The sequence below is a fragment of the Malurus melanocephalus genome, unplaced genomic scaffold (genome assembly GCF_030028575.1).
Source record: "Malurus melanocephalus ecotype Western Australia unplaced genomic scaffold, MMel_1.1 scaffold_516, whole genome shotgun sequence".
Lineage (NCBI taxonomy): Eukaryota > Metazoa > Chordata > Aves > Passeriformes > Maluridae > Malurus > Malurus melanocephalus.
The window spans coordinates 60,748-87,849 of NW_026623748.1; the positions used below are offsets into that span (position 1 = coordinate 60,748).

At 40.3% G+C, this 27,102-nt stretch overlaps 1 protein-coding gene across 1 annotated transcript in view; it reads left to right on the forward strand.

The window, feature by feature from the left end:
• Positions 1–860: 860 nt before the first annotated feature.
• SEC14L1 (SEC14 like lipid binding 1) overlaps positions 861–27,102 on the forward strand; it is a 37,086-nt gene continuing 10,844 nt past the window's right edge. Inside the window, exons 1-6 of the mRNA XM_057381580.1 lie at positions 861–969; positions 22,841–22,990; positions 23,080–23,211; positions 25,256–25,384; positions 25,640–25,874; positions 26,511–26,620. Coding sequence (XP_057237563.1) covers positions 907–969; positions 22,841–22,990; positions 23,080–23,211; positions 25,256–25,384; positions 25,640–25,874; positions 26,511–26,620 — 819 coding nt within the window. The 5' untranslated portion in view covers positions 861–906. The remainder of the gene's footprint in view (positions 970–22,840; positions 22,991–23,079; positions 23,212–25,255; positions 25,385–25,639; positions 25,875–26,510; positions 26,621–27,102) is intronic.

Here is a 27,102-nt window from a genome sequence, read left to right on the forward strand (position 1 = left end):
GTACTACTGCCAGAATTTTTCAATAAACGTAATTGCAGTCGAGAGAGTTCGGGTCAAGCACTTTGCCGGGTAGAGCAGGCATGAAGCCTTTGGAGTAATTCCTCTCCGTCTTGCCAGTGAATTTTTATCTGGCTGCATAGTGGAATTTTTCTCGAAGTTTTTTTTTTTTTTTTTTTTTTTTTTTTTTTTTTTTTTTTTTTTTTTTTTTTTTTTTTTTTTTTTTTTTTTTTTTTTTTTTTTTTTTTTTTTTTTTTTTTTTCCAGCTATCTCACAAGTTTCTCTCTCAATAGTTTTTAATTTAATTTTTTTTTTGTAGATGATCAAGGAATGCCCTTGATCATCAATGTGCTTTAGTAGTGCATTTTTTTAAAAGCACTTTTTTTTAAAAGCGCTTTTTTAAAGCGTTTTTAACACTTATTTTTTAACCTCCTTTTGTCCTCTCTGTGTTTCTTTCTTGGTTTTTTTTTCCCCCAGTCCGTGCTTTGAGCAGGGCAGCCCACACAGTATGCTGGGGGACTGGGAAATGCTTCTCTGCCTGTCGCTGGGATGTGTCAGTGTTTGGTTCTCAGCAGCAGCACAGGAAGTCTCACCACCCTGACAAAGAGTCATAAAATATGTTGAAGATTTGTTACTAAAAGTGGACTAAAGAAGTGCTAATTTTGTGTTATCTTTGGAAGAAATGATAAGTCATTTCTGACAGAAACATATATATATATAGCTTTTCAAGGCCCTGTTGGGTTTTAAAAAAGGTTGTCAGGGAATTGTGAAGGATTTCCTGTGGAATTGCTGGCTTGGTACCACGCACAGACTAATTGTAAGAGAAAATTGAAAATGGCTTCCTACGTCTGACAGATGGTTTTAAAAATTTCCTTTTCAGGTTTGACTCGATCTCACTAAACTGCAGCCATGGTGCAGAAGTACCAATCCCCCGTACGGGTGTATAAACACCCTTTTGAGTTAATAATGGCTGTAAGTATTAATTTTTGCTGTAGTTTTCCTCTTAACAGTTTTTTGCATTGCTGAGTACTTGCTGGGCTTTGTTTGATAGATACTGTAGAACATACAAAGCTGAAAACAATATGCAAAATATGTGTTTAGATGGCTTCCTCTCTGYCCAGAGTATTTTCTTAACATAATGTGCTTTCCTTTTCTCCAAAAGTTTAGATACTGTTTACAGATGTATTTGAAAGTTAGARCAAAAGTAGGATTGAAGTGTAGTGGAAGTTTATTACTGGGGGCAAACTCTTCTARAATGGGAGGAAATGTCGTTTACACTGATGAAAACATTGTTATGGTTGTGTCTTCATCAGTGCAGAGTTTGCAGGACTGGAGAGCACAGAGAAAGCCATGAAAGCAACGATATGCCTGAATGAAAAGAGAGAAAGGACACTGGGAACATTTTGAGGGAAGGCAAGAAAAAGCTTGCTAGGGAGGCCAGAGAGATGAACAAAAAGCCTTTTGGGTGCATGTTGCTAATTTGTGTGAGAATGTTACAAATGGTAATGAAAAGAAAGAAAGTCTAATTAGGTTCCCTCTTCTTACGCCCTCTCCAGCTCTCCCTCCTTTTTTTCCTTTAAGAAAACAGAGTGGAAGTAGGTATTTGACATTTTCAAGTATATTCAGTTGAAACCACAGCTGTGGGGCTCTTGTGAGTTACAGCGAGCAGTTAAAGAGCTTTTCCCTGATAAAAACAGTTAAAACTGAACCTTAATCTAAATAATAATTGTTTGATTTCGCTTGCTGRAAATGCTAAGTTTAATGACTTCAGAGGAGAGTTTTAATAGTGCTCATAGTGTAAATATTTAGATAGRTCACATGGCTTGGAGTGCAGAGTTCCTTACAGAAGTGATCCTTTGCAGTCACAGGGCAAAAAAGAATTAGATCACTCTACAGGGAATACTTGCAGTTCTTTTCTTATTCCTAAAGCTGCCTGCAGTGTTACACATGTAGGTCTTGCTCTTGCAAACACTTCAAGGCAGAGAATGGTTATTTTRCTGAGCAGTGAAGAAGCCAGCTGTGATATGTGTAAGGTCTTTCATGGCTTCAGTAACTGACAGCTGGACTTCAGGTGGTCTCCCAGTGAAATTCGATGGTGTCTGTAACTTTAGCCTTCAATGAGGTTATCCTGGCTCTTAGATCAATCAGCCAAAATTAATTTCTTAAATTAAATTCCCTGGCTGTTTGTCAAACTGATGACTCTTTACCTTGCAGTCGAATTGAAGGCAAAAATTCTTCCCTTGAGTTATTTCTTCAAGGATATTTTGACTCAAAATGCTGACATCAGCTTTGTTCGCAATGCTTTATTTGGGTAATTAGAAACATTTTTGACTATTAGCATTAACTGAGATTTCTCAAACTGTTCTGTGCCTTGGGGATAATATATGAAGAATAATATTTAACAAATAAAGTCTTCCCTTGCATTCAAGCTTTTCTTTAGAAAGCAAGAGTCTATAGTAGGTATGCAACTAGGATTAAACAATAGCTAAAAATTARAAGTGAACTAAGAGGAGATGAATGCTTATAAAAAGACACAGGCAAACAGCATTCTTTTTGAGACTGAAGTTTAGCTGAGCAATAAWACATCTTATTTAGTCTGTGTCAGGACAGTGGTTATCACTTGTGCTTGTTCAGAATGTGAGCATTGGATGAACATCCTCCCCCTGCTATGTTGCTGCTGTTACTGATTTTTAAAACTTGTAAAATTCYTGCTGGTGATCCGTCAAAACTGTCCATGCATTTTCTCAAGTRTATAGAGGAATGTCTCCATGAGCCAAATTCTGTAAGGAATATAAACAATATATGCTGGCTTGATGATTTTTGTTACTGTTTTGTTACTGCTTTCCCTTGGTTGAATAGTGATTGCATAAGTTGRTGGAGTATTTTTGGAAGGAATACTTGTGCCAAATTTTGTGCTCACTAAAGTGGAAGCATTGTGTTGCATATTCTCAAGAAAAAAAGTGCTATAATGTTATTTTAGCAGTGCCAGTGGCTCTTCTGAAACGAGGAACAGCGGCATATACCAAGCTTGAATTTAAAGCACCCAAGAAATGACTTAACATTATGTGTTGTGTTTGATTTTCCTTTGTTCCTCTTTTTTTTTATTTGCATGCAGCCCTGGAGAGAATGTGTCCTCAAACAATTTTAAACCCACACCCCTGAGATACTCATCTGTCAGTAAAAATCCTCTCCGAGGTTTGGTTTGGTCTATGTGGCAGCAGGGTTCTGTGTGCTGAGTTGTCTGACAAAAATCAYTAGCCTGGGTCTCATTTTGCAGGATCCCACCTTCTGGTACTGAGTACTTTAAAAAATTTTATTTGGCCAGTTGTGCCTCCTTCCCTGGGTGTTCTGTGGAACTCAAGAAGTAATTCTCCCTACAGAGTAGTGATGGAGTTCAGCAGTGTCACTGAAGCCCATGTGCTCTGGAAAGATTTCCTGGATGATACGTGTTGTAATTCCAAATTGGAACTCATTAAGTCAAACTAATATTTAGCCTTCAGATAGAGAAATCAGCATTAATTTTCCTTTTCCAGAAGCCACTGAGTGAATGCCACTTGCAGAGTGTGTCATTTACAGTGCAAACTTCCGATTTGCCCACTTTCCCCTTCCTGGGTTTCCAAGAGGCACTTGAGGGAGAATGGAGCACAATCAGCATTCCATTCATGCAGCTCTAGTGTGTTCCCAGGGAACTTTGTTCTCTGGGAAGGGTGACTTCAACTCTATGCTAAAACAAAACCTTGAGTTTAATTCCACTTTGATCTAAGCCAAGATTGACAAGACAAAAGTGTTTTGCAGGCAATTATGACACAAAGACTTCTAAAATAGACAAGAGTCGAAATTCTTAAGTTGAATTGGTGTTGAAAATAAGTTTCTCTGTTATGCTATTCCACTGAAATCTAAAACTCATCTGTTGAACCTTAATAGATTTCTATGACAGTATCCTTAAGGCATGACCCTAATCTCCCAGCTGGGAATTGGGGAGGTGCTGAGGCTGGGACAGAGTCGGGAGATCCATGGCTTCAAGCTTCCAACCTTCCTTCATCATTAAAGTCCAGCTATGTAAAATCTAATATAATCTACTTCCCTTGAAGATTTCCTTCTACTGGAAAATTGTGTGGTTCCAGATAATGTTTRAGATGCAAATCTTTTAATGAAACTATTTCCTGAACTTGAAAAGATTCTAGGATCATAGGCTAGAATTTGCCACATTTTAGTCTTGACACACCTGACACAGGCAAGATGATTTCACCAAATAGTTTCCAAAGCTGACATGATTTTTGGCTGTTCTGTGGAATATCTGTCATAATGAACTTCTTGGAATCTCTATGTGTCACTGGATATGTATTTAAAAAAGCACCCAGAGCAGCAGCTTGCACAGCTGTTCATGAGGCTGAATAGAATCTCGCTTTTCCTCCTGTTCAGAGTTTACGTAATGCTGGAAGCAGCTGAAATGTGGAAAAATGGCTGTTTACTTAGACTCACTTGTCAAGTTACCAAGGTTAAATATACTGGAGAAAAACTGAGGAGCTGTTTTTATGAAACTTCTAAAGATTACAGATTCAATTTTTTTTATATTAGCTTAAAGAGGTTTACATTTAAAGTAATACAGGGACTTTGCTGAATAAGTAGTTCTTAATATTAAAAGGCAGTTAAGAACTTGAATCTTCCTTAGCACACATGAGGCTAAAATTAACTTTGGAGATTCGCAGCTCATTTTCAGTCTGACATACTTTAGATAATTCCCCTTGAGTTTAATTTCCAAAGTAAATTTAAATAATGAATAATCAGCTGCCATGGTATTCCAAGGGTGGAATTTATGMAGATGAAAAATAAATAAGATTTTTGAAAAAGCACACATTGGATTGAACCATTGACCAGTGGGATTTTTCTTTTTTTGTAAGTTTCTGAAAGCTATGTGGAAAATATATTGCTCTTCAGCCCATTTAGAAAATGTCCTATTTAGAGTCACAAATTACTTCATTTCAGAAATAATGTAAATTTTRAAAAATCAATCTCACATTTTGCCATTGTTCTGATGGAATATCTGAAGTATCTCAAGCATGAATCTTTCCTCATAAGCGTAATGTGTAGTGCCTTTGATTATTTTATCATTTTAATGGTTCAAATTTGCTGYTTTTGGACAACAGGCTGACTGATTYTCTTTGGCTTTATAGATCTAAAAACCAGTTTTTGAGATATATCTCATGAATTAAAATGTCCCTAAATTACAGGTAAGTAATAAGGTTGTAAATGGGATAAATACGCTTCAGTGATAGAGTAGATTAGAAAAAAAAATTAATCTGTTTCTTCAGATTGACAAATCAAAGTATCATTCATTGATCTACATTGTAATGAGCTTTCTGATCAGACATTATAATTTCATTATAAAAGTTACTGCTTTAAAAAGTCATTAAAAAAAATTGAACTGTATCAAGCTAAATACTATACCTGCTCATAAATCCTTGCGATTTTTATTCCATCCAGTCTCATTTTTGTTTTTCCTGGAAAAAATTTCATGCCTCATGTGAAGCAGGGCTGGGAGGCTGGTGAGAAAAAAGCTCTTCTGCAAGTGCTTTTGAAAGCACAAAGTGGGCTTTAAATAYATAGAGAAGTATTTTATTCTCCTGATGCAGGTCACTTTTCTGAAAATTTGTCTTGGAGACTTAAATCCTGGGGAAGGGAATAAACTGCTCCCAAAACCACTGAGCTGTTTTCCCTTCTGTTGCAAAACTCCCAGAGTCTCATCTGCATTGCTTCCTATCTTTGTTGAAAACTCAGCCTTATTTGCTGTTGGAAATGTCTTTTAAAGCTGTGGTGGAGCAGAGCCTTGTGTGGAATTTCTGGATTTATTTTAAGTGCCTGCAGTTTCAGAGCTGGTTGATGTTGGTGGTGGTTCCTCTGTTAGCACATTTGTTAGARCAAATGATTATTTGGCCACTTGTTTGGAATAAGCCGTGGGTAACAAATGTGAGAGTTCACTTGAGCGCTYGGGAAAAATATTGACTTAGCAGCCTGCTAACGGTGCAGTTTGTGTTATTTCGTGTTATTTGGTGACCTGCTTAGYTATTTCCATTTTTGGTTTCCTGTTTTTTTTGTTTGGTTTTTTTTTTTTTTTTAGGCAAACACATGACCTGACTGTAGCTGACAGCTGCAGTTCTCTTGTTCACCTGAAACTTTGAGTCAGTTTTTAACAAGTCCTTTACACTTTAAAGGCTAAACCCCCGCTACTGTTACACTCTGAAAGGTGTCAGAAGGAAAATATGTAACAAAACAGTTCTTATGTTTTCTTCGGAAAGCGCTCCAAGCTTTTCACCCTTTGCAGGTGGTTTAGCTCTGCTGTGAAGTGCTGCTCCAGGATCTGTTGATCCAGCCAAGTGATGTTGCCTTTGAGTTAAAACTCTTAAACAGGTAGGAATCTGGCAGGAAAGAAGTGGTTATGCATAGTGCAGAGTCCTGGATACTCAGGGTTTTACAGTCACAATGTGGAAAAAGGTATAACTTCATTCCCATAATCTATGTTGGTTGGCCAGTTAGAAGCAGCTGTAAAAACCTTTAAAATTCTGTGGAAAAGAGATATGGTGTATTTTTTGGGGGGTTAATTTAAAAAAAAATATAGTGAGAAGACAGGGGTTGCTTAGAGACCAGAATGAGGTGTTTCCATATTGYTTGGGCAGTCTGTGCTCCCTGAGGACTTCCCATAAAGCACCTTCAAAGTGCAGAGTTTTGAACCCAGAAATGAGGGKGTACTCATTGTAACCAGGATTGCTGTTGCTTTGAACTCAGTTTGGATTCAGTATGTTCCTGTAGGGAGGCTGGCGATGGAGTCTTTAAACTGTTGGATTCTGAATGTAGAATGAAACTTCTGAGAATATGCAAGGAAATCTGTTAATTAGCTCMAGTTGAAATTAATTACAGGTTAGTCTTAAATGGTCTATTTCCTTTTCTCTCAAGTGAATTTGTCTTCCATTTTTTTCATGTAGTTTAAAAAAACTGTGCATGTATTCTAAATGAAGAACTAGGATGTTAAGCTGAGTTATTAACTCTTTATCTCTTTTGTGATATAGTTAACACAGGTCAGGTTAGCAGCTCATGTAAAATGTTAAGTAAGGCCTATTACAGGTAATTTAATAASTTGACTTCTCTCACAGTCAAATTGCAGCTGGTTTCAGCCCTCACCAGTCAGTCAGTGGTGTTTGAGATCAGAGCCATGCCAAGGACCCACGCTGGTGGCAGAGCTGATGGCAACATGGCTGGGATGGACTGCCTGGCATCATCTGGGCTCCACTGCAGCATGGGGCAGCTCAGTCAAAAGAGTACAAGCCAGCAATGAGCCATTACAATTTGAGAGCACTCTCAAGTTCTTGGCTTTTCTCTGCATTGCTTTTTCTCAAGTCATGCTGATTTCAGCCCAGTCCATAGAGGTTTTCAGCTTGTGGTTCACAGACTCTGTCTTCTAAGGGTCAGACAAATATCACCAATATGTGGTTTCCCATTGTAGCTGAGCTGGTGCACCAGGTTGCTGCTCTTGCTTTCTTGCAAAGGCTTGTTCATCAGCAAACCAGCTTAGGGACACAGGCTGAGCCAGAGCTGTCCTGGAAAAAAAGGAAGATAAATTCCCTGTCAACCCAGTTTTKTTGCTGGGCTCCCTTAAGGCCACTGAGCACCCCTGTGAGAGCAGGTGCTCATCCCCCTCCCTGTGCTGTGGATGAGCTGATGGCAGCTGGCTGCAGGAAAGAGGAGTCAGCAGGGCATCTGTCACTATAGGTTGCACTCTGGGAGCCCTCAATTCCGTTGGGAAATAATTAGGGATCTGCAGTCTGAAAAATGCAGAAGCTACTTGCTGTAACAGTAAATGAAGGGGCCATTAGAAACCTGATTCAGCGGTCTTCAGGTATTATTTAGCAGTGCAAAGTACTTGCAAATTGCACTTAATGGCTTGTAGTTGTGGGTTCTGTGAGTTGCTTTGGCATAAAGAGGACTCTGTCCATATCTCAGAAAAAAGAAAATTAAAAATTTCTGTGTTGTATGCTCAAACATGCTCACATGTGAATGGACTGGCTGCCTGTCTTGCTTTGTATTCATGTATAAAACTTRATATTTGAGCATTTTCTGCTTGGACTCCTCTTGGTTTTACTGTATTATAATTAGTCTTGGGTTCTATAGAYCAGCAAATTTGAAAATAAAAATATCTCTGGGCTGTTGGAATGTACCAGTTTTAACTCTGGCAACAGCAGAGGGATCGTGGGAGGGAGGAAAGAAAAGATGCCCTTCTGTATTAAAAATGAACTTTTATTTAAACTGCTTTAATTCTTGATTATGTTTGTTTGGGTTTTCTTACATTACTCTTTCAAGGTTTTCCTGGTCAGATTGATGGAGTTAAATATCTAAATCTGTAGGGTTATGGATTACTTACTGGATAATTACAACTATTTTCATTCTGTTGGTATTTATATTCTTATAACTTGAGTACAGATGCATTTTGGAATATAAGCAGATCAGTTTGTGCAGGAGTTGCAAGGCAGACTGCAAACGTCACCATTTCAGCCTGTCTGATAACTTTCTGCCTTGCCYACTGCAGCTGTAGTATTAGATCATATCTCTTTGACAAGAATAGATCACATTTTGTGAAAATGAATATTTCCTTGGTGATGGTCAGGGTGGTGATGTGCCATTTAGAGTTGTTTATGCCACAGCAGAAGGGAACAGCTTCCTGATTGAGAGCACTTCCTTTCTTGAGTGCATTGTGTCTTCTCATTTAGTGTAAAATTCAAATGCCACAGACATTCAGTCCAGTTCAAGGCACATCAGGCAGCAGAAGCCTTTCCAGAGCATGTTTTTCTCTGGCTATGCCATTCAGTGTGTAAATTACACTGTATAATTTGCAAAACTCTCTTTGCTGTGCAATTCACTGGCTTGTAGATAAGTTCTTCATTACTGAATTCAAGGCTCTATGAAATTACTTATTTCTATTGAAGTGTTTCATGGTCTGTGTGGTGCAGCCACTGAAGTTGTAATGAACAGGATTTAAAGCCATTTCACTTGAACTTGTTTGTTCYGTGTTGACTAAACCGATTCATACTTTTGTTTGCCTTTCTTTGCCATAAAAGGAGGGTGAAGAACAAAGAACTGATTGTCCATAATTTGTGTTTAATTGCCTTTAAGAAAAGAATCAAATTACTCTTGAGTGTTTTTATTGGCTTGTCTTCTGAAGCTAGCTGGTATTTCCTGTCTGCATTTTATTGGGCTTCAGATTCAGGGGTGCAGACATTGTACCATGCCAGTGATGGATCTTGCATTGGTATTACCTGGTTATTGAGATCTGGATGATGAATTTGGATTTTTAATTCTGTGTCTTAATGAGAAGCACAGAACTGAATTGCACCGTGAGGCCTCTCTACCTAGTGCTGCCTTTCAGGCAGTGGCCAAGGGCAGGATCTGCCTCTAGGGGAGAGGATACGAATGAGATAAACATATGGTAACACTCTCTTAGGATATTCTCTCATCCTCCAGAATGTGTCTTGACAGTCCTTCTGGTCCAGAATGTGCCGTTGTCAGGAATAACATCTCATGTGCTTGATAACTTGTGCTCCCAGTTCCTTTCTGGAGCCTGGTGGAACTCTATGCTGACACTCTCTAGCAGGAGTTGGTGCTTCATGCCATGCTCTGTCAAGAGAAGGATCCTTTCCCTGGAGACTGGTGCAGCTTGCTCAGCCTCACCTCCTGTTCCTTGTGTCAGAAGAGGCAGTGCWGCCTGACTCAGGCTCCCTGTGCTGTGTGCGCTCTTAGATCTGGCAGGTACCTTCCTCAGTTCTTAAATTACTTAAGATGCTGGGAAACTTAAGTTTTCATGATGCTGGGTCTTAGTCTGTTCAGTAGTTTATGATTTCACATGAAGAACTGCTGCTCTATCTTGGTTTTCCACCATCAGTTTTTGCCTTTTTCAGAGTTTTCTGATATATCAGGCATGAATATGTAAAGTATCTTTTTTGTCACACTTCCTAGCTTGAGGTAAACAGTGTACAGGCCCCAGCCCCTACCATGCTGCATTTTTATGCCATTCCATTGACATTAGTGAATGAAAGACTTAAAATCATGTACTTAAAAAAATTTAATTGGTTTGCATAATAGAGTATGTCTTTCCTCTACCTGGAATTTGATGTTTTGCTGGTCCAAAAGCCAAACGAAGTCCTTGCTATTTAACTTGAATTCTGTATCCTTCTGGTGAAGCTCACTGTACTGATGGTAGTCTTGGAAGAATGAAATCATTGGTGCAGTGCTTTGATGCCAATTGCCTCTGGGCCAAATGAAAACCTGGTGGGTGAAGTTTGAGGCAATGAAGTCAAACCTGTTCCACTGAACTTTCATGGCAAGAGGAAAAAAGTCTCCAGACTCATGGTAGTATGAGTCTTTAACCTCTCGAACAGTGGTTTAATGAGGAATTCTGAGCCTATACTGTAGCAGTGCTGTAGTCATCCTGTCCTCCTCCACTCAYAAATTAGATTTTGTGTGCACAGTAATAATTTTATTTAAAATAGCCTAACGTATTCCAGATGTTAAACATGTTGTAACAGACCTTCTTATTGAAAGTGTCTGTGATTCTAAGACCAAACAAGTGACGAATACTAATTATAGGACTCATAAAAGTGAGACTTGAGCACGGTACAATAGAGCAGCAAGGAATATTTGACTGTTCTAAAAATAGATCCTCAGTGGACAGAGTGGGATTGCTGCTGAATTTAAAAAAACTGACTGCAGAGGAGCCAGACATGCAATTTTGTTAACTGGAAAAGGAAAGGGGAAGCCAAGTACCAAATTCTGCTTTCAGTGTGACAATACCCCATGCCTTTGAAATGCCTGTTGGCAACACAGTGCGTGCCTGTGATTGTTCAGCTGCTGTAAGACAAGGAATGCTAATTAGAAGAAATGGTAGGACAAGCTTAATGGTTTACAGTTATTTTTATGTGTCCCTTCAAAAATTCACAGAAAGATATCTTCCTGTGTTGCGTAAAGGGCCGTGTATCGCCTGTGTTGCAGAGAAATAGGAAGTGCTTGGGAATAGCTCACATTCCCCAGTAATCACATGTCGGTCTCCAGCCATTTAAGCTTCCCCTGGCCTGTCGCCAGCCTTTGCTGTGATGCTCTTTTGGAGGTCAGCCTCTTCTCCAGAGTACTTTAACCTTGAGCCAAARCAGCCGTGTCCTGTGCAATTGGGGTCAGAAGCCAAGTTTCCTCTCATAGGAACTACCGAGGTTGACTTTAATTGCAGGGCACATTCTGTCGAGCAAAGTGCTGTGCCYGGAGCTACGTGGCTTCTGGGCCAAACTGATTTCTATCTGTCTCGCTTGGAACACGGGCAGGGCAGGCATTTTTTTCCTGAATATGGAATAGTGTTGCAAATGCATTTGATATAAACAAGTTACAGTGAAATTGCAAGTCCATCTGGTGTTGCTCTTGCCCCYGCTAGGTCAGGTAAGGTCTGTGTATGTTGAAGAGCAGCTTGGAGCAGCACAGCTGTAAGGCCTTGATGTTCCACCTTCAGTCTAGACTAGAGCAATGTCACATGTTTTCTTACCAGCAATTTGATCTTGATCTCTCAGGCATAAGCCAGCCTAACCTGAATGATTAGGCTTTCCCAGCTTACTCCAAAGGAAAAGGAAGATTAAAATAATTTTATTTGCATTCAGTGTGTTTGTTGGGTTTCTGTCCTTAACCTTTTGTTTTTCTTGAGGTAGGAGTGGTACTTGCCCMACTTCTCTATTCCAGCTTCTTATTTTAGAGATTTGTGTCTCAGAATTGTGCAGAGGCTGCAGTCGAAGTTTGGCTTGCTCACTCTTTAGTAGAGAGTGGCACTTGGTCACTTTTGGGCTCTCTGGACTCTCCAAAGGGAGGAAGAGAATTAATGAGTCTGTTCTGWGTGCCTGGAAGGCAAAGCAGGTGTGACTCTGAAACTCCTACACAAGCTGTCCACTTTCTCCTCTATCCTGCCCTCACATTACGGTGTCTGCTGAAGACGGACGGACATTTAGGCTTCCATAGAAGAATCAATCATTACACAATTCCACCTGTGCAAATTYATTTAAGCAAACCACAGATGACTCAGATCTCTTTTAAAGTAGCCACTTTTCAGATTAAAGTCCTGTTGAGGCATGTCTGTGGTTATTAAAGATCATCTTTTACRGATAGAAGATGGAATGCTAGCCCTTGTCTTCAGGCCAGATCCTTTATCCCTAGTTGGTTCTACCTGCTGAATTGGTGTACCTTTTATCATCAAAACTTTGAATAAAATAGCATAAAATTTTTGAAGGCTTATTTTTTATCTGGAAGAAGATTGAATCTCTGTGTGTAGCAAAGCAGTACTTGGTTATGAGGCAGTTCCCTTCCAGTGTCATTCCGTGCAACATCAGGCCACTGTAATTTTGCTGGTAAAGCTTCTCTCTGAGCACTTTTCTGAAGTGAAAAGGCCCAGCTGTTGAATGGGAAGGCTACACTGACAGGGATAAAGTAGAGATCTGTGCAGAAAGAGCCTGCATGGGTGGCTTGACTSGTCACATCCCTCATGAAAATTGAGGTTTCTGTATCTGGCTGTTTTTTTCTGGTGCAGGAAAGAAGCTGTTTTCTTGGTCTGGTGAGTTGGTGACCACAGATGCATAACTCAACAGTGAACTATCAGTAAAATTCCATTTACCTAGAAGATTGCTTCATAACCTGTTCTGAATCTCCTGCTTTATTTATAAGGCCTAAATTATTTTAATGAAATATTAAAGTATTAATTTTATTCATGCCCGAAAACACTGAACACCAAGGCTGAGACTCCTTAGCTCTGTAGCCAACACATTTATGCTGCCAGACAGAGGAAGTTTGCTGCAGACCTTCCTGTCCCCCTGGAACTCCTTGCTCCTGCTTTTTGCCTCCTATCCCCTTCCTTACTATTGGTTTTGGGCACTCTTAAATGAATTGATTTTTTTTTTTTTTGGTATAACTCGAATTTATCAAGAATGCTTAATGAACATATATTTTCAAGAATTTCCCTGGATGAGTTCAGTGTTTTACTGATATTTAGTTGAAGGTGCTGTCTAGATGGAGTATTCTTTCAATAAGCTCCTTGTTGATTTGAACTTTTTGATCAAAATCCTTTTGATTTCTGGTTTTTATGTTGGTAGTAGATCAATCTCTTCTTTGCAGAGAATGTAAACTAAAACTCTGAAATGTRCATAAACTTTTTAAATTGCTACAAGGAAATATTTTTTCAATAAAATTGTTACCATCCTCTTAAGGCAGGGGTTGATGTGTTGCACAACTTAATAGCAATAGAAAATTACTTTTAAATCCTGCTCATATGAAAATGATACTAATTTGCATAATCCTATCTAGTTGATTCTTAGCCTGAATTTCTTCAAAAATCTGTGCAACAGCTACCAGAGGTGAACTTGTTGCAAACAATAAAAAACTGTGATTGACAGCTGAGATTATATCCAAAGTCCACGTGGTTTGGGGTCATATTTTGTGCAGTAAGAATGTTTTGGGTTCAGCAGGACTCTGCATCATGATCTCAAAGGAAAGACATTTATGTACAAGCAAGGCAAACTAAAATGGGCACCAAAGTTTGGGAAGATGGTGTGAATGCTGTGCTGAATTTCCTTGGAGATCTGTCCAGTTTCAGTGATTACATCCCCCAAGTCACTGCAAAAGCAATGAGCTGTGAGGTATTTTCAGTGGTGGACTGGGCAGTGCTGGGGTTGATGGTTGGACTCAATKATTTTWATAGTCTTTTCYAGCCTGAATGAGTTTATGATTCMRAGTGCATTCCACCTCACGGGACTCAAGGCCAGGTTACAAGAACTGGCCTGCAGGGTTGCTTTTAGTGCTGTTTAAAATGCCAAGCTATGSATTTGCTCTGGATTTGGAATGTAATTAAAGCCAATAGTGATCAACACTGTAACCATGGAAATACTGCCTGAACCACAGAGATGAACAGAAATRCCAGTATTTGTGTGTTGGTGCAGTTGCTTTCACTTGGAAGTGCTTTGTAGCAGTTTAACACATGAAAGGTCCTGCTGTCAGAAATCCAGGGTGGTGTGTGATGTGCTGTGTATGCAGCACTCTAACTGTGAGCTATCAAGCTGCAGTTTCCTTTGTAACACCATTTCAGTGGCATTTCATGAGTTTTGTGTGTATAAGCTGTGGTTATATCTGAAATTTAACATGAAACTCCTTTTGCACTGCAGAAGATTTGGAAGAGATTGAATAGGTGTGAAGTAGCCTGGACTGTGTCTGCTGAGTTGTGTGGAGAAAAAGCTCTGTTCTCAAAGGCTGTTTTGCTTCCCCATCTACATCTCTCATGTGTTTTGGATGAGTGGTGGTAAATGCTATTTGAAGCCAGGAGCCAACAAAAAATTGTCTCTAAATTTTTATGGTCTCAGAGTAACTTAGTGGAGCTAAAGCACGAGAATATCTTATCTGCTGTTTCCTGTCTCCATAGAATTTTTTATTTTACTGAATCAAAGCCTTTCYTACAAGATCACAAAGTAGTTATTGAATTTGAGTTTAGTSGGTAYAGTGGGTTATTTTGTAGGGGTTATGGGCAATATCCTCATTGTTTTCAGGAATTTGCAGAATGGATGTGAAGCTGGGAGGTTTCTRGAATTTGAGCAGCAGATTGCCTGCTTGGCATGTGGCAGGGCTGTTAACCTGTTGGGTAGAACAAATAGGTATTGTTCGTTCAGTGGTGACATCCACTGAAGACAGGATCACTTTAACAGGAAGAGCTTGTTTGAAGTATGCAAGAAGTTTAACTGGAAAGTTCTGTGGGCTTCTGATACAGCTAAATGTAGAAATGGACAGAATGGTCTTGTCCTCTTTTTTTTTTTATATGAAGTAATAAAATCCGAGGCTTTATATAGTTAAGATAGGGGTAAATTTCAATGTATTAAAATAAATCTGCTCATCCTTTCTTCCTTTCCTCTTTGTGGACATCACAAGGCACAAGTGGGTTCTTCATAGCAGTGTAGAGCCTGAAATCCTTTTCAGTGAAATCTAGTTAAATCAAGAGAGCCTCTTAAACAAGTGCAAGCATCAAAAGAAGACAAGGATGAGTAGGGATTATGCTCTTCTGTACACCTAATAAAACCTTTTCTTCCATGCAGGACTCTTGAGTGACAGGGGTCTGTYAGTGGCAAGAATTTAATGGTAAATGCCACAAAAAGAAATATTTTCTTGTTCATGTCTGCTTACAGATGGCTTAATTTTCCTCAAATCCTGGTTTCATGGAGGATTTCTCAGGAATTTAATTTCCATTCTACAGAAGGAGCAGTGAGCTGAGGAGGCTCAWTTTGCTGGCTGCTAAGCCAGTTATGCTTTCAGATGCTTTCCTTGAGTCAAGGATACTGGATAGAACAAGTTCTTCTAGCTCTTCATGTCCCAACAAGGCCCAGTGAAKCCCTGGTGGTGTTAATGAAAAGGTTTCTGCAGTGACCTTCAGAGTCTGTAGGGCAGAAGGGCTGCTTGGAGCATGGGTTRTTTAATATCTGTGTGTTCAAAACCCAGGCAGTGCTTAGAGAGTGTGCAGGGTCCTGTAATGCCTGTGAGGTCAGGACTGAGTCTGGTTGGGARACCTCTCCTGGTTCTACTGAGTAGAAGAGGTGTAGACCTGGACTGCAAATTTGAGTAGCACTTCAGTACCATATCATAAATACGGCCTTTGAAGAATCTGAATGTCATGCTGCAGTAAGTTTTTGAACCACCCTCAATTTCTCTTCCCAGATRCTCTACCTAAAAGCTCTGATCGCTGCCTTGGAGAACATCCAAGGTTGTTTTTCAAGATTGCTTCTCTTGCTGTTCGAGAAATAATTAACCTTCAATTACAACTCACGAACAACATCTGTGCAGAGTAGATTCTTGTTCGTACTTGTCTGATAATTTGTATAATAACGTGTTTGTGTGGGCTATTAAAAAAAAAAAAACAAAACCCAGAACTTCACAAACAAAAGCCATTGTAATTGTAGTTCAAGGATTTGATGCATTATTATATAAAACTTTCACAGCCTCCTTTATGAAAATTTTAGATGATTGTTTATGAACTTTAAGGCAAGAAAGTGCTCCTGCAAAGCAGAAGCATTTGGGCCATTTTGGGCAATTACTTGGGMATGCTTTGCTTTGGAAGACTGGATATGAGCAGTGCTGTAAACTTACACTTTTAATGCACCAAAGATCATTTAATCAGAAAGTTCCAGGTCAGTATCACTTTCCACGCTTGTGTTGTAAACAGGGCTTCTTTAGTCTCTACAATGGAGCAGAGTGTTTGTCTTACCAATATTGACCTGTCCTATTGATTTTTCGCTGTAACTTACAGAAGGGTTATTTGTTTTATCTTGGATACACTTAATAGGCATCATTAATACTTCGATGGCCAAGTTTCGTCTTGTACCAGGGAACAGAGGGTGMAGACAATCTATCCTGTTCTTGAATGACTTTTCCACTCCAGGGTAAAATGCTTTTGGACTGTAATGGAGGGAGGATACAAGAGGGATGAAGTAAAGTAAGGTTAGGATGCAGTTGTAGGAAAGTGTGGTGGGGACAAAGGAGACTTGTGCAATTTTTTTTCCTGTAGCTTAGGGTAAGGGGCTTCTCACCTTTGCCAGATGAATGTCAGCTCTCATTTTGGGAAACCCATGGGAATCCATTGCAACACACGGGCAGCCAGGSCCTCAGAGCCCCTGCATGGCTCTCAAATGGAGCATTTTGCCAGGTCTTTGCTCTTCACAGCCTTCCCAAGACAGCTCTGTTTGTAAAGGCTGGATTTTTGTCTTTTCTGTGGAATTCTGCTCTGCATGGAAAGTTTTTTCGTGTTGCAAAATTAATGTATTGAAACTAAAGTGTGTTCAAATGTRTGGTGTTGTGATTTAGTTTCTTTTTTAACAAGCCAAGATGGAACAGAACCTTCCTTTTTAATGGATGCTTGCTGCCTGCTTCATTTGTCTTAATTCTCAAAATCTTTGAAGTAGCTCTCTTTCAGGTGAAGAGTTATAATTTTTAATTCAAATTGCTTCCACACAAGGTATTTCCTGATGCACTTTCCAATTGCTTAATCCAGTTCAGTGATAGGCAGYAGGTTCACCATTGGTAAATCTTACTAGAAAAGCTTTGGGGGAGTGTGTTTGTTCCAGTTCTAATTTGAACACTTTTAAAAAGTAGAAGCTGCAATAGAAGGCTGTCTAGTCATACCTTGATGGCATAGACTGGGCTGAAATTCACAGAGAAGTCCAAGGACTRTTAAACTGCCTCATATTTGTCAAGAACCAGGGATGGTACATAAAGAGAATTTTTGTTCAGATGATACACAGCCATTCACTGGCAGGTCTGGCCCTGCCTCTCTCGTGCTGATGTGTTGGCTGTAGTCCCCACAAGCCTCATCTATAGTCTGTGTAACTGAAGCCTTCTCCATCTTTTCCAGAGAGAGTTCTAGAATTGAGTGGCTGCCAAGCAGCCTTTGTTGCCCAGCAATAAGAGAATAACTCCTCTCTTTGTAAATGAGAACATTTAATGAAGTGAAAACACAGTGGACAGAAAAACCACTTAAGCCTCCTSTGAGCAAGGGCTGCTGTGGAGAGCTGTTGTGAGGGGGAAGGTCAYTGCACAAAGCCAAGGGTAACTGTGCTGTGGGGAGCAGGAGCCTGCCTGGCATTCTGAGCCTGTCCTTGGAGGACTTGTCCTTCCAGAACTGGCTTYACAGGGGACTTTCTTCCCAGAGAGCTGACTACCTGTATGTTAGAGATGTTTGTGYTTCCCCAACGTGCAGTTCAGCTCACGTTCCCTCTTCCCAGTGCCTGGGAGTGTTACCTTACCAAAACCCCTATTTCTGGAGCTTTGAGGTATAGCCACTGTAACCATCTGCTCTYTTGCACACACGCCCCCAGGCTGATCACTCCCATGTGAGCTAACATTCCTCAGAGACACGGGCACCGGGATCACACTGCTTTGTTCAAGTCTCATGATTTTTATAGTGCATCAGACAAGTGTCGTGATTTTTATACATATGTATGGATTGAAAGGGAGTGGTAGAGAGCTCAGAACAAGGGAATACAGGGCATGAAAAGTTATTTKCTGATCTGTGAGAGTTCATCAAGAATTGTTTCTTTCCAAGTTCAGCTGCCAGGAATTTGAGACCTCTTGGTTGCCCTCCCATGTGTCACTGCTTTTCCTATTGCTCTGCAGTGCTCTAATGTAAGAGGGAGGAAGGGATGCAGGGCTCTGCAGGAATGATCAGGCTGTGGGAATGCAGCCTGCCGAGCCAGGGCAGCATCCTGCTTGAGTGACCCTGCTTGTTGCTTGTGTGTTTATGAATAATTCAGAAATCCCACACATTGGAAGTGGATAGGGGAGCACAGGGAACATTGGTATGTGCTTGCAGATTGGTACCCACACAGTCAGATGCAGCTGGCAGAAATTAAAGTTAGCACCAAGTGCTGCAGATGAGATTGGGCTGCCAGAATGAATCTGTTTGTGGGTTCTTTTGAGGTGTCCTTGRAGAAATGTGGTGCTGCTCTAGCAATGCTTCTCTTCCAGCTGAGARCATCAAAAAGAAATAAAACATCTTAACAACTTGATTCATACCATTAAGCTGTTAAAGCACTTGATATGCTTAATTTTCCAAAGTGTAATTGAAATTCCTCATTCCACCAGGTTAGAATTTCTGTTTGGGGGATTCACCTGCTAGAACAGAACAATACACGGAAAGAGAACAGAATAAGATTGCTTGGATTTTTTTTTTCCTCTTTTAAGTATAGAAGTTTGTTTTGACTCATCTAATGGAAATATGAAATAATCCCTGTCCTTGAAGGCAGGAGACTGGGAGCATATTAATCTGACCAGAGAAGTTGAGTAATTTCTTTGCATAAATGACTGACTTTCTTCACTGAAGACAGAGCACATGCTTATTATCAAGGTATTTTATTAGCTCTAGGCATGGTTTGAGAAGCAAAAAGCCAGAATTCTTTGAAAAGTGGGCTGGGGTTATACCTAAGTGCTGTTTTAAAGGTAGTATTTTGAAAGGAATTCATTTTTCCTGGTATTAGAATTCTAAAATCTAAGGGCAGYGGCAGCAAGTACAATTCCCTTGGCTATGAGAAACGACTGCAGTGGGTTTAAAATAGTCTGACTTCTGAATTGCTTTCATGTCTTCACACTCAACTGAAATACTWGCAAGGATAAAAGTGGAATAAATCCTGTTATTTTGACTCTACTCTGAACATGAGTTGCTAAGGGAAGCAGTTGGAAAAGAAGCTTTATTACAGTGCTATTTTGGTTGAAATTATGCTTGTCAGTGCTCTTGCTGTTAACATGCATTAARAAAGTTAAATTTGCAGTTCAAGCTGCTTCACCAGACTGTGTTTTTCTTGATGCACARTGCAGCTTCTAATGTATCAGAGTACACAAATGTTCCAGAGGCTGGTGGAAAATTGTAGAAGTACATTATTGAGGAAGTGCAGAATTGCAGGCTAAGAATGATTTTTTTGAAAGATCTGTAGACAGGTGTCTCAGCCAAGGAGGTGTTGTGACTTCATGTCAAGCCCAGCAACAGCTGAAGAGTTTTGAGGATGAGCACATCTGTGCTTTTGCCTTGTGCTCTGTGTCCGACTCCACACATCCTGTGTGTTAAATGTGACAGGGGAAAATAGTAATAGGGTCACATCCGTGCACCATTCTTGGGTGCAATTAGTGCTACAGTAGCARTATTTCACTCTTGCATGGAGTCCTCTGGGACTTTTCTACAGCTACTTCTCTTTTGAGGAACTAATTGTCTTTGATTTATCRGTAAACTGAAACTGGAACACTGAGACAAAGGTGTAGATATCTGATTTTATTGTAAAGAGAGACCTATCTGTCCAGTTTTAACCACAGTACTGTCATACAAGGAAGGGGCAGCATTTTATAATAAACTTTGCTTTATCAGCCTGCTGGAGGAGCACTGCATAATGCAGTTCAGTTATTTCCTGTTTGCAAAGCTGGATTTGAGTCAAAATTTCTGCTTCAAAACACTTCAATAACACAGCAAAATCCCTTCAGTTCTATTGAAGAATAAAAGCAGTGTTTGATCTTTCTTTAATCTTCTTGTGCTCCTTTAATAGCTCCAGTCTTGGCTATACAAATCTGCTGTGACTAACGTGGCTCTTGCTGTGTTGTACCACAAATTACAGGTTTTCTTCCTGTGCTGTGTTGGTTTGTGGTGAAAGGAGATCTGTCAGTGTCCTGTAGCCTTTAGCAGCTTTTTTCTGCCCACTCTGCACTGTGAAGGAAATGAGATTGAATATTTTGATTGTGGCCATGGTTTGCTCTAATCACCTTTTATTCAAACAGGGCTGTGCTGAGAAATGGTGCATTACAAGGACATATTGGCAGTGGGACATAAAGAAATAAAACCAGCCTAATTTAAGAGCCCAATAAAATCGACTGTGAACAGTTTTCTGTGTGTGTGTGTTCTTYAGGGAGAAAGAATCCTGAGTCGCTGTTAATCTCTTGGAACCCCTCAAGTACTTTGCTGTAAGCATTCAGCTTGCCAGCTTTTGGYGGATAATTATTTTGTTCTCTTCCAAATTGAACACATTCAATTCAGTCTTGCCATCTGAAACAACACATTCTTCTTGGGCATTTTTTTGTTCGCAGTTCAACAAACACTCAAGAGCAGGTAATGCTCTGATTTGCAAATGTTCACAGGGCAAACAYAAAGTGTTTGGAGGACTAAGATGAGAAAAGCATTAATATGTGCAATGAAGGAGACTTGCAAAGGCTTTGGCATAAAGGAGRTTGTTCAGATAGGGAAAATTTGTCATCCAAATGTAAAAAAGACTTTGAAAAATGTTAGATACCTACTGCCCATGCTCTCCTGTCTATAAAATGATTGTAACACAAGGTTCTCAAATAAAWTAAAGTATTAAATGAAGCAATCTGAAAGCAAGAAATACTTGTAAATTCTGCTCCTTTTGGAAATGTTTTCTTTTTTGACTTTAACAGTGTTTAACTACAGTCATTGCAGTTAAAATAGAGAATAATTTAGAAAGAATCCTGAGACCTTTTCAGGGATCCAGCTGAGATACTCACAAGTGATTAAAATGTACAGACTTCTGTCCAGGACAAGAACCTTGTAAGAGAAATAAGAAACTTCTTTGCCATACCAAAAGGACAAAAGAAGCTTCTTATACCATGTTAATAGGACCCATCCTCCCTTTGTCTTGGAGCTGTGAAAGGTTTTCTCCCCCACTGYTGGCTATTRTATTACAACACTAATGCTCTGTCACTGCTATTGTGCACACATCTCTGAGGCCAGGAATTATTGCTATTCTTCAGTTAAACCAAAGCAGCTGTTCACAGATGAAGTCAGAAGAAGGGAGTGTGTGTAACCCCTTCCCTGGCTCAACTCTGCTGCCTTACAGAGGCACTTTATGAACTTGGGACAGTCATGCTGCAAAAAATGGTTTAAAAATATGCACAAGGGGAAAAAAGCTGACACTGTTTTAGTGCCTTACACCACTGTCACCATAGTAACACTGACTTCAAACTAGGTTTGAACAGTGATAATAAACTGAAATATTTTAATTGTTCTAAAGGGAGAATTAAGAGACCTTTTCTGTTCCAGCCCCACCATTGCATACTTTGTGCAGCTGCTGCTTGTTTTGTTCCACACCCTCTCCCTGTTGGTGCTGCAGCCCAGCTGTTTTCAGAGCAGTTGAAATCATCTAAAATGACAGAGTGGATATTTTACCTCATTAAAAGAGTTGTTTCATGATGTTCTCTCAGATTTACTTTTTTAAAGTAAAGGCGTTGGGACACTGCAAAATCCTACCTCTTCACCAAAGCCAATGATGTTCTGATAACAGCAAAGATGAAGGAATTCACAATATTAAAAGCAGGCTAAAGAATTAGTTGCTTCACTGCTACCCTGTGAGAAAAAGAAAAATACCAAAGAGAAACAGAGATGCATTAATGACTATGAAAGAAAGGGAAAAAAAATTACCATTGTCTTGTATAGGCCAGCCACAGTGGTTTTAAAATTAAAATTCACGAAGTTTGCTAATGGGCATAACACCCACTTTCTTCTTACTTGTTTTAATGATCCCAGATCCATAACTCTCCTGCTTATGTCTGATTCAATATCATCTTCTCTGTGTATCAGATATTTAAGACATGAATTTATTTACATGATTGTGTTCTTTAACCAAAGTCAAAACTCTTGCTAGCTTTGCATTATTGCAASAAGTTTTACACTTTCGGAAGTGTGAAATGAGCTCATTGTATTAGACTGACTGTTGTTGGACAAAACTGTGAGCTGATAAACTGCAGTGAAATCATTAGGAACACTCTGTGCCCAGGGAGCTTGAGAGCTCTATTAGCTTAAGAAATAGCTTTTGAAATGTTTTTATTAGACCTTGGGGAACTGTATGAAATCCCTCTACACAGCTTGGTGAAACACCGGTAATTAGTAAGTGGGTTTTTTTAATCCAACACATAATTGTTTTGTCTTGTGGTATTTTAGAACTGGAGGGGCTGATTTTCCTGTTTCWGTTGTCAAGGGGGTTGCCATGGTACAGAATGAATAACTTCCTTTTTGGAGGGAGGGGAGGAATGGGTTATTTTGTGTGGTTTAAAAATTACCTTACCAGAAAGGAGCATATTAATAAATGGATTTTTTTGAATGCACTGTGACTCTTTCAGCTCTAATGTGGATTTAGGAAGGCTCAGTCCTTTCCATGGAGGCTCTGAAGGGCATTGAGCCTCCAAATGCTGGTGAAGGAACTCACAGCACACCGTCCGGAATTAATGATGGTTGTTTGTCCTCGTTCCATCGTTACAGGCATATGAAAGAAGGTTTCCTACGTGCCCTCTGATCCCCATGTTTGTAGCCAGTGACACTGTAAATGAGTACAAGAGTGAGGATGAGGCCATCCATGTGATCGAGCGGCGCTGCAAACTGGACATTGATGCACCACGGCTGCTGAAAAAGGTGATGAGCTTTGAACTGCCTGCTTTTGCTTCTGGATATCCCTTCACATGAATATTGTACCTTAACAGAATCTCTGCCATCTTCCYCAGATTGCAGGGGTTGACTATGTCTACTTTGTCCAGAAGAACTCTCTGAACAGGCGAGAAAGGACTCTGCATATAGAAGCCTACAATGAAACCTTCTCTAACAGAGTCATCATTAACGAGCACTGCTCCTACACAGTGAGTAAACAGGCCCTTGGTGGGGCTGCAGATGGAGCTAAGGCAGTGTTTAGATCTCAGGACTCAACCAGAACTTAGGAGGTTGTTCCTGGCTTTTGCCTTGCAAGAAAAAATAATCAGCACAGCTCCCTGAGTGATAATTGTTAGTGTTAAATGTAACATACTTGCCTGAAGAACTGAAACACGTTCRGCACCCTCTTGTTTGAGCATCTTCTCAGGGAGCAGAACACAACATAATTTTCTATGTTTGACAGTTCTGTTTAGGCAAATCTGTGCTCTGTAGCAACAGTGTGGGACTTGGTGAGGCTGCTGACACCCTGACAGAACTGCCAAAGGAAAGTTCAGCTGATTTGCCTTCTGCTCAGCTCAKACAGAAGTTCACTGAGTCAGCTATGTTTTAACCTATCTTTTTTTCATTGTTCTTAGTCTTCAATGCAAATGTTGATGCAGAGGGGTCTGGTGGCAGGCCTATTGCTCTGCTCTGGTCACGGTTTATTTCTGAATGGTTCAGCCTGTCCTCATGGGCTCTTGCAGCACATACTGTAGCAGCACAACTTCAAATTGATGTTAAAGGTCAGATCAGAGCTAACAAATGTAACTGATTTATCTGTATTGTAGCACTCTTTTTATGTGCAGGTCGTAACATTTTYTATTGTGTTTAACCTGTGGTTAAAAGATCAGTGCATGTCAAACCCACTTGACACTATTATCTAATATTTTTGTAATTATTTCTGCTGTTATTCCCAAGGCAAGTTTAAAAATACTCTTTCACTTACCTGTAGTTTTTATGTGAAAGCTCTGCTTAAACAGGGGGGAGTGCTGTTCACAAAAGTGCATGTGGTAAATATGTACAAAACACARCACTTCTGTTTGCCTTTGCTCTACTCAGTCAAGAAATTAGTAGGTAAATAAAAAAAAACAGGTTTTTAAAGGAAGAATAAATTGTTGAAGTTCGTTTTTATTGAAGATACCTTGTAGTTGAATATATGAAAATGCTGGGAGATTTTTAAATGATGTTATTATGATTTGTACTTACTTAAGCTATACAAACTATTCTTGTACCTCCTGTTCCCTAAAGCAGAAACAGAAAATGAAGGGAAAAGGGTTTTTTTCCTGTCGTTGTCTCCTTATAAAGTGTTGATCCTGTTCTTAGCCACTTTTAGCATGTTTTGAGGGGGAGGAGAATCCTRAGGCACCAGGCCAGTTGCATGCTCAGAAATCCAGCCTTTCATGATGTTTTTATAGTGACAAATTCAGAGCCCAGCCTAGAAATTGCTTGAACAAATCTGTCTTAGCTGAAGAGAGTTTTAAAAACAGCTTTTTGTAACAGTATCACCATCAATCATAGGATTGTTTAGGTTGGAAAAGACCTTTAAAGATCAAGTCCAACTAAAAGTCTGTTTGAGGATCATGTCAGTAAACAAAGAGATAAGCTAAGAGGGAGGGTGTCAGCTGAGCAAGTAGTGTGCACTTCTATCTGTGGCATAATCATGGGAGAACAGGCTAAAATAGTTYTTATTCTATAAAATGCTAAAGCACCTCATAGGTCAACGAGAGAACAGTCTGTTGGAACCACCGCTGGACTACAGTGCATGGAGATACCAGTGGGAGCTACTCCCACTGTTCTTGCTGCAGGGCTCAGGCTGGCTGAGCTGGCCCTGGGCTACCAGCCACAGCACAGAGTTCACTGGGGWGGCTTTTACCCTGTTCCACAGACATGCTGCAGCCCCAGCCCTTATCTGGACTGAGACAGTGTAGAAATGTGCAGTTCTCTGGCTCTTGGCCGGTGCATTTGTGTTTCTCTGCCCTCCCCTTTCTTGTTCAGATGAACAAAAGAGCCATGGGACCATAGGATGTCCTCCCAGCTTTTTGTCCTGTGCTGTTGCCTCTTCCCAACASTGTTTTGCAAGTGAAGCAAGGCCCTGCAAAATCTGCCTGAATATTTTTGACTGTGTGAACCTGTAAAACAAGAAACTTCTAAAATATTGTGAGGGGGAAAAAACCCTACGTGGATAACTGAGCTGTATGATCTTTTGACTTACAGGTTCATCCTGACAATGAAGACTGGACCTGTTTTGAACAGTCAGCAAGTCTGGATATCAAATCTTTTTTTGGTTTTGAAAGCACAGTGGAGAAGATTGCYATGAAGCAGTACACCAGCAATATTAAAAAGGTGAGCCTGCAGTTGGGAAGGATTTGTCTGGCTCCAAGTTACCAAAAGACATTGAGGCTGCTGCTAAGTAACAGGCTGCTCTGCTCAAAAAGCTGGGCTGCTTTGGTAAAAGCCTGGGGCAGTGTGTCTGTGTGGGGCTGTTTCAAGTGGAATCTTTACAGAGGTCTGATCACTTAATTGGGTTTTCAGCCCAATAATTTCTATGTAAAAAWGGGTGGGTTTTTCAGTACCTGAAGTACCTTTGCTTTTTTGAAGGGAAAAGAAATAATAGAATACTACCTGAAGCAGCTGGAGGAAGAAGGAATAACTTTTGTTCCTCGCTGGACTCCTCCTGTTCCATGTAAATCAGAGAGCAGCACATCCCACCCAAGGAGACCAGTGTCACCTGCCATTAATATCCCAGAGTCTGCCACAAAGGAGGGCTTGAACAACAAGGAGATCCTCAACACCTCCAGCAGCCCCTCGGAGCCCACCGCAGGAACGCCCGATGGTATGGGGATCTGACATGTTTTACTGGGATTGCTTTGTACTGGAGAGGCTCTCAGTACTGGGCAGCTTCTCCTGGGCAGCTGAGGAGCTCCAGCTTGGCTTTTTGGTTAGTGATATGCAGTGTTAAAGTAAGCTCACCCAGCAGTGACTCAGGGAGCAGCCTGAGCTTGTAAGTGGAGATCAGGTATGAGCAGAAAAACTCTTTGCTGTTCAGTGGGTTGCAAATGAACAGTCTGCTTCTTGCCCTGAGATTCAGGGGTGGCTGTAACTATAGGGAAAATGGGGAGGAAGCAGCTGAAACCTCCCTCGACTCAGTCTTCTGAGAATTTGGAAAAATTCAGAGCTTCTCTTAAGTATTTCTAGAAGCAACTAGCCCAATGGTGCTGTGGATTGATAATTCTGAGTATACTGGCAAAATGCTTTCACAAATGTCTGCTTTTGCTCCTTCCTTGGTTGCAGAAGGAGARCTTTATCTTCTTCATGAAGATGACTGTGTTTGTCACCTTACTCATCTTTTCATCCATTCAAAGGAACTTTATTCAGTTCTGACTGCACCAAATGCAGCAGCAAATCAGATCACTTGGGGCTTTGCCTAGGTCTGTTCATGAGCACTGATCACCTGTTATCTCTTTTTTAGATAAGTTGGATGCAGACTACATCAAGAGGTACCTGGGGGACTTGACCCCGATGCAGGAGAGCTGCCTCATCCGCCTGCGCCAGTGGCTCCAGGAGACGCACAAAGGCAAAGTGAGTTACTGGGGGTGTCCTGTGGCTCAGAGTGTGTGACACACAAGGTGGGCCTTGGAAATGTCCTGCCACAACCCCTGGGACTGACTGTTCCTGTCAAATGGCTATCCATGGTCAAAACCTAAATTTAAGCAGTGGCAATAAGAGGAGTTCATTGTGACTGTCCAGCTGACTTTGCTTGCTGAGGTGCTTAAATAGTTAGCATGAAAGACTATCAGAATGTCACTTAAACTGCCACAGGGGAATAATATCAGTTTTATGAGGCTTCCTGGTTTCTACARTGACCTTATTTTTGCATTTGTTTGTTTTGGCCAAACATCATACTGTTACATACTGAAACACTGGTAGCAGTGGAGTCAGTTAAATCACTGATAGCGAGGCTGGGGTTTTTCCAGTGCCTTGTGATTTGCATGTGTGTCTCAGCTTCCTCTTACTTAACAATAAAATACAGTCTGTGTTCTGTCCTGATTTATTTAAATTGG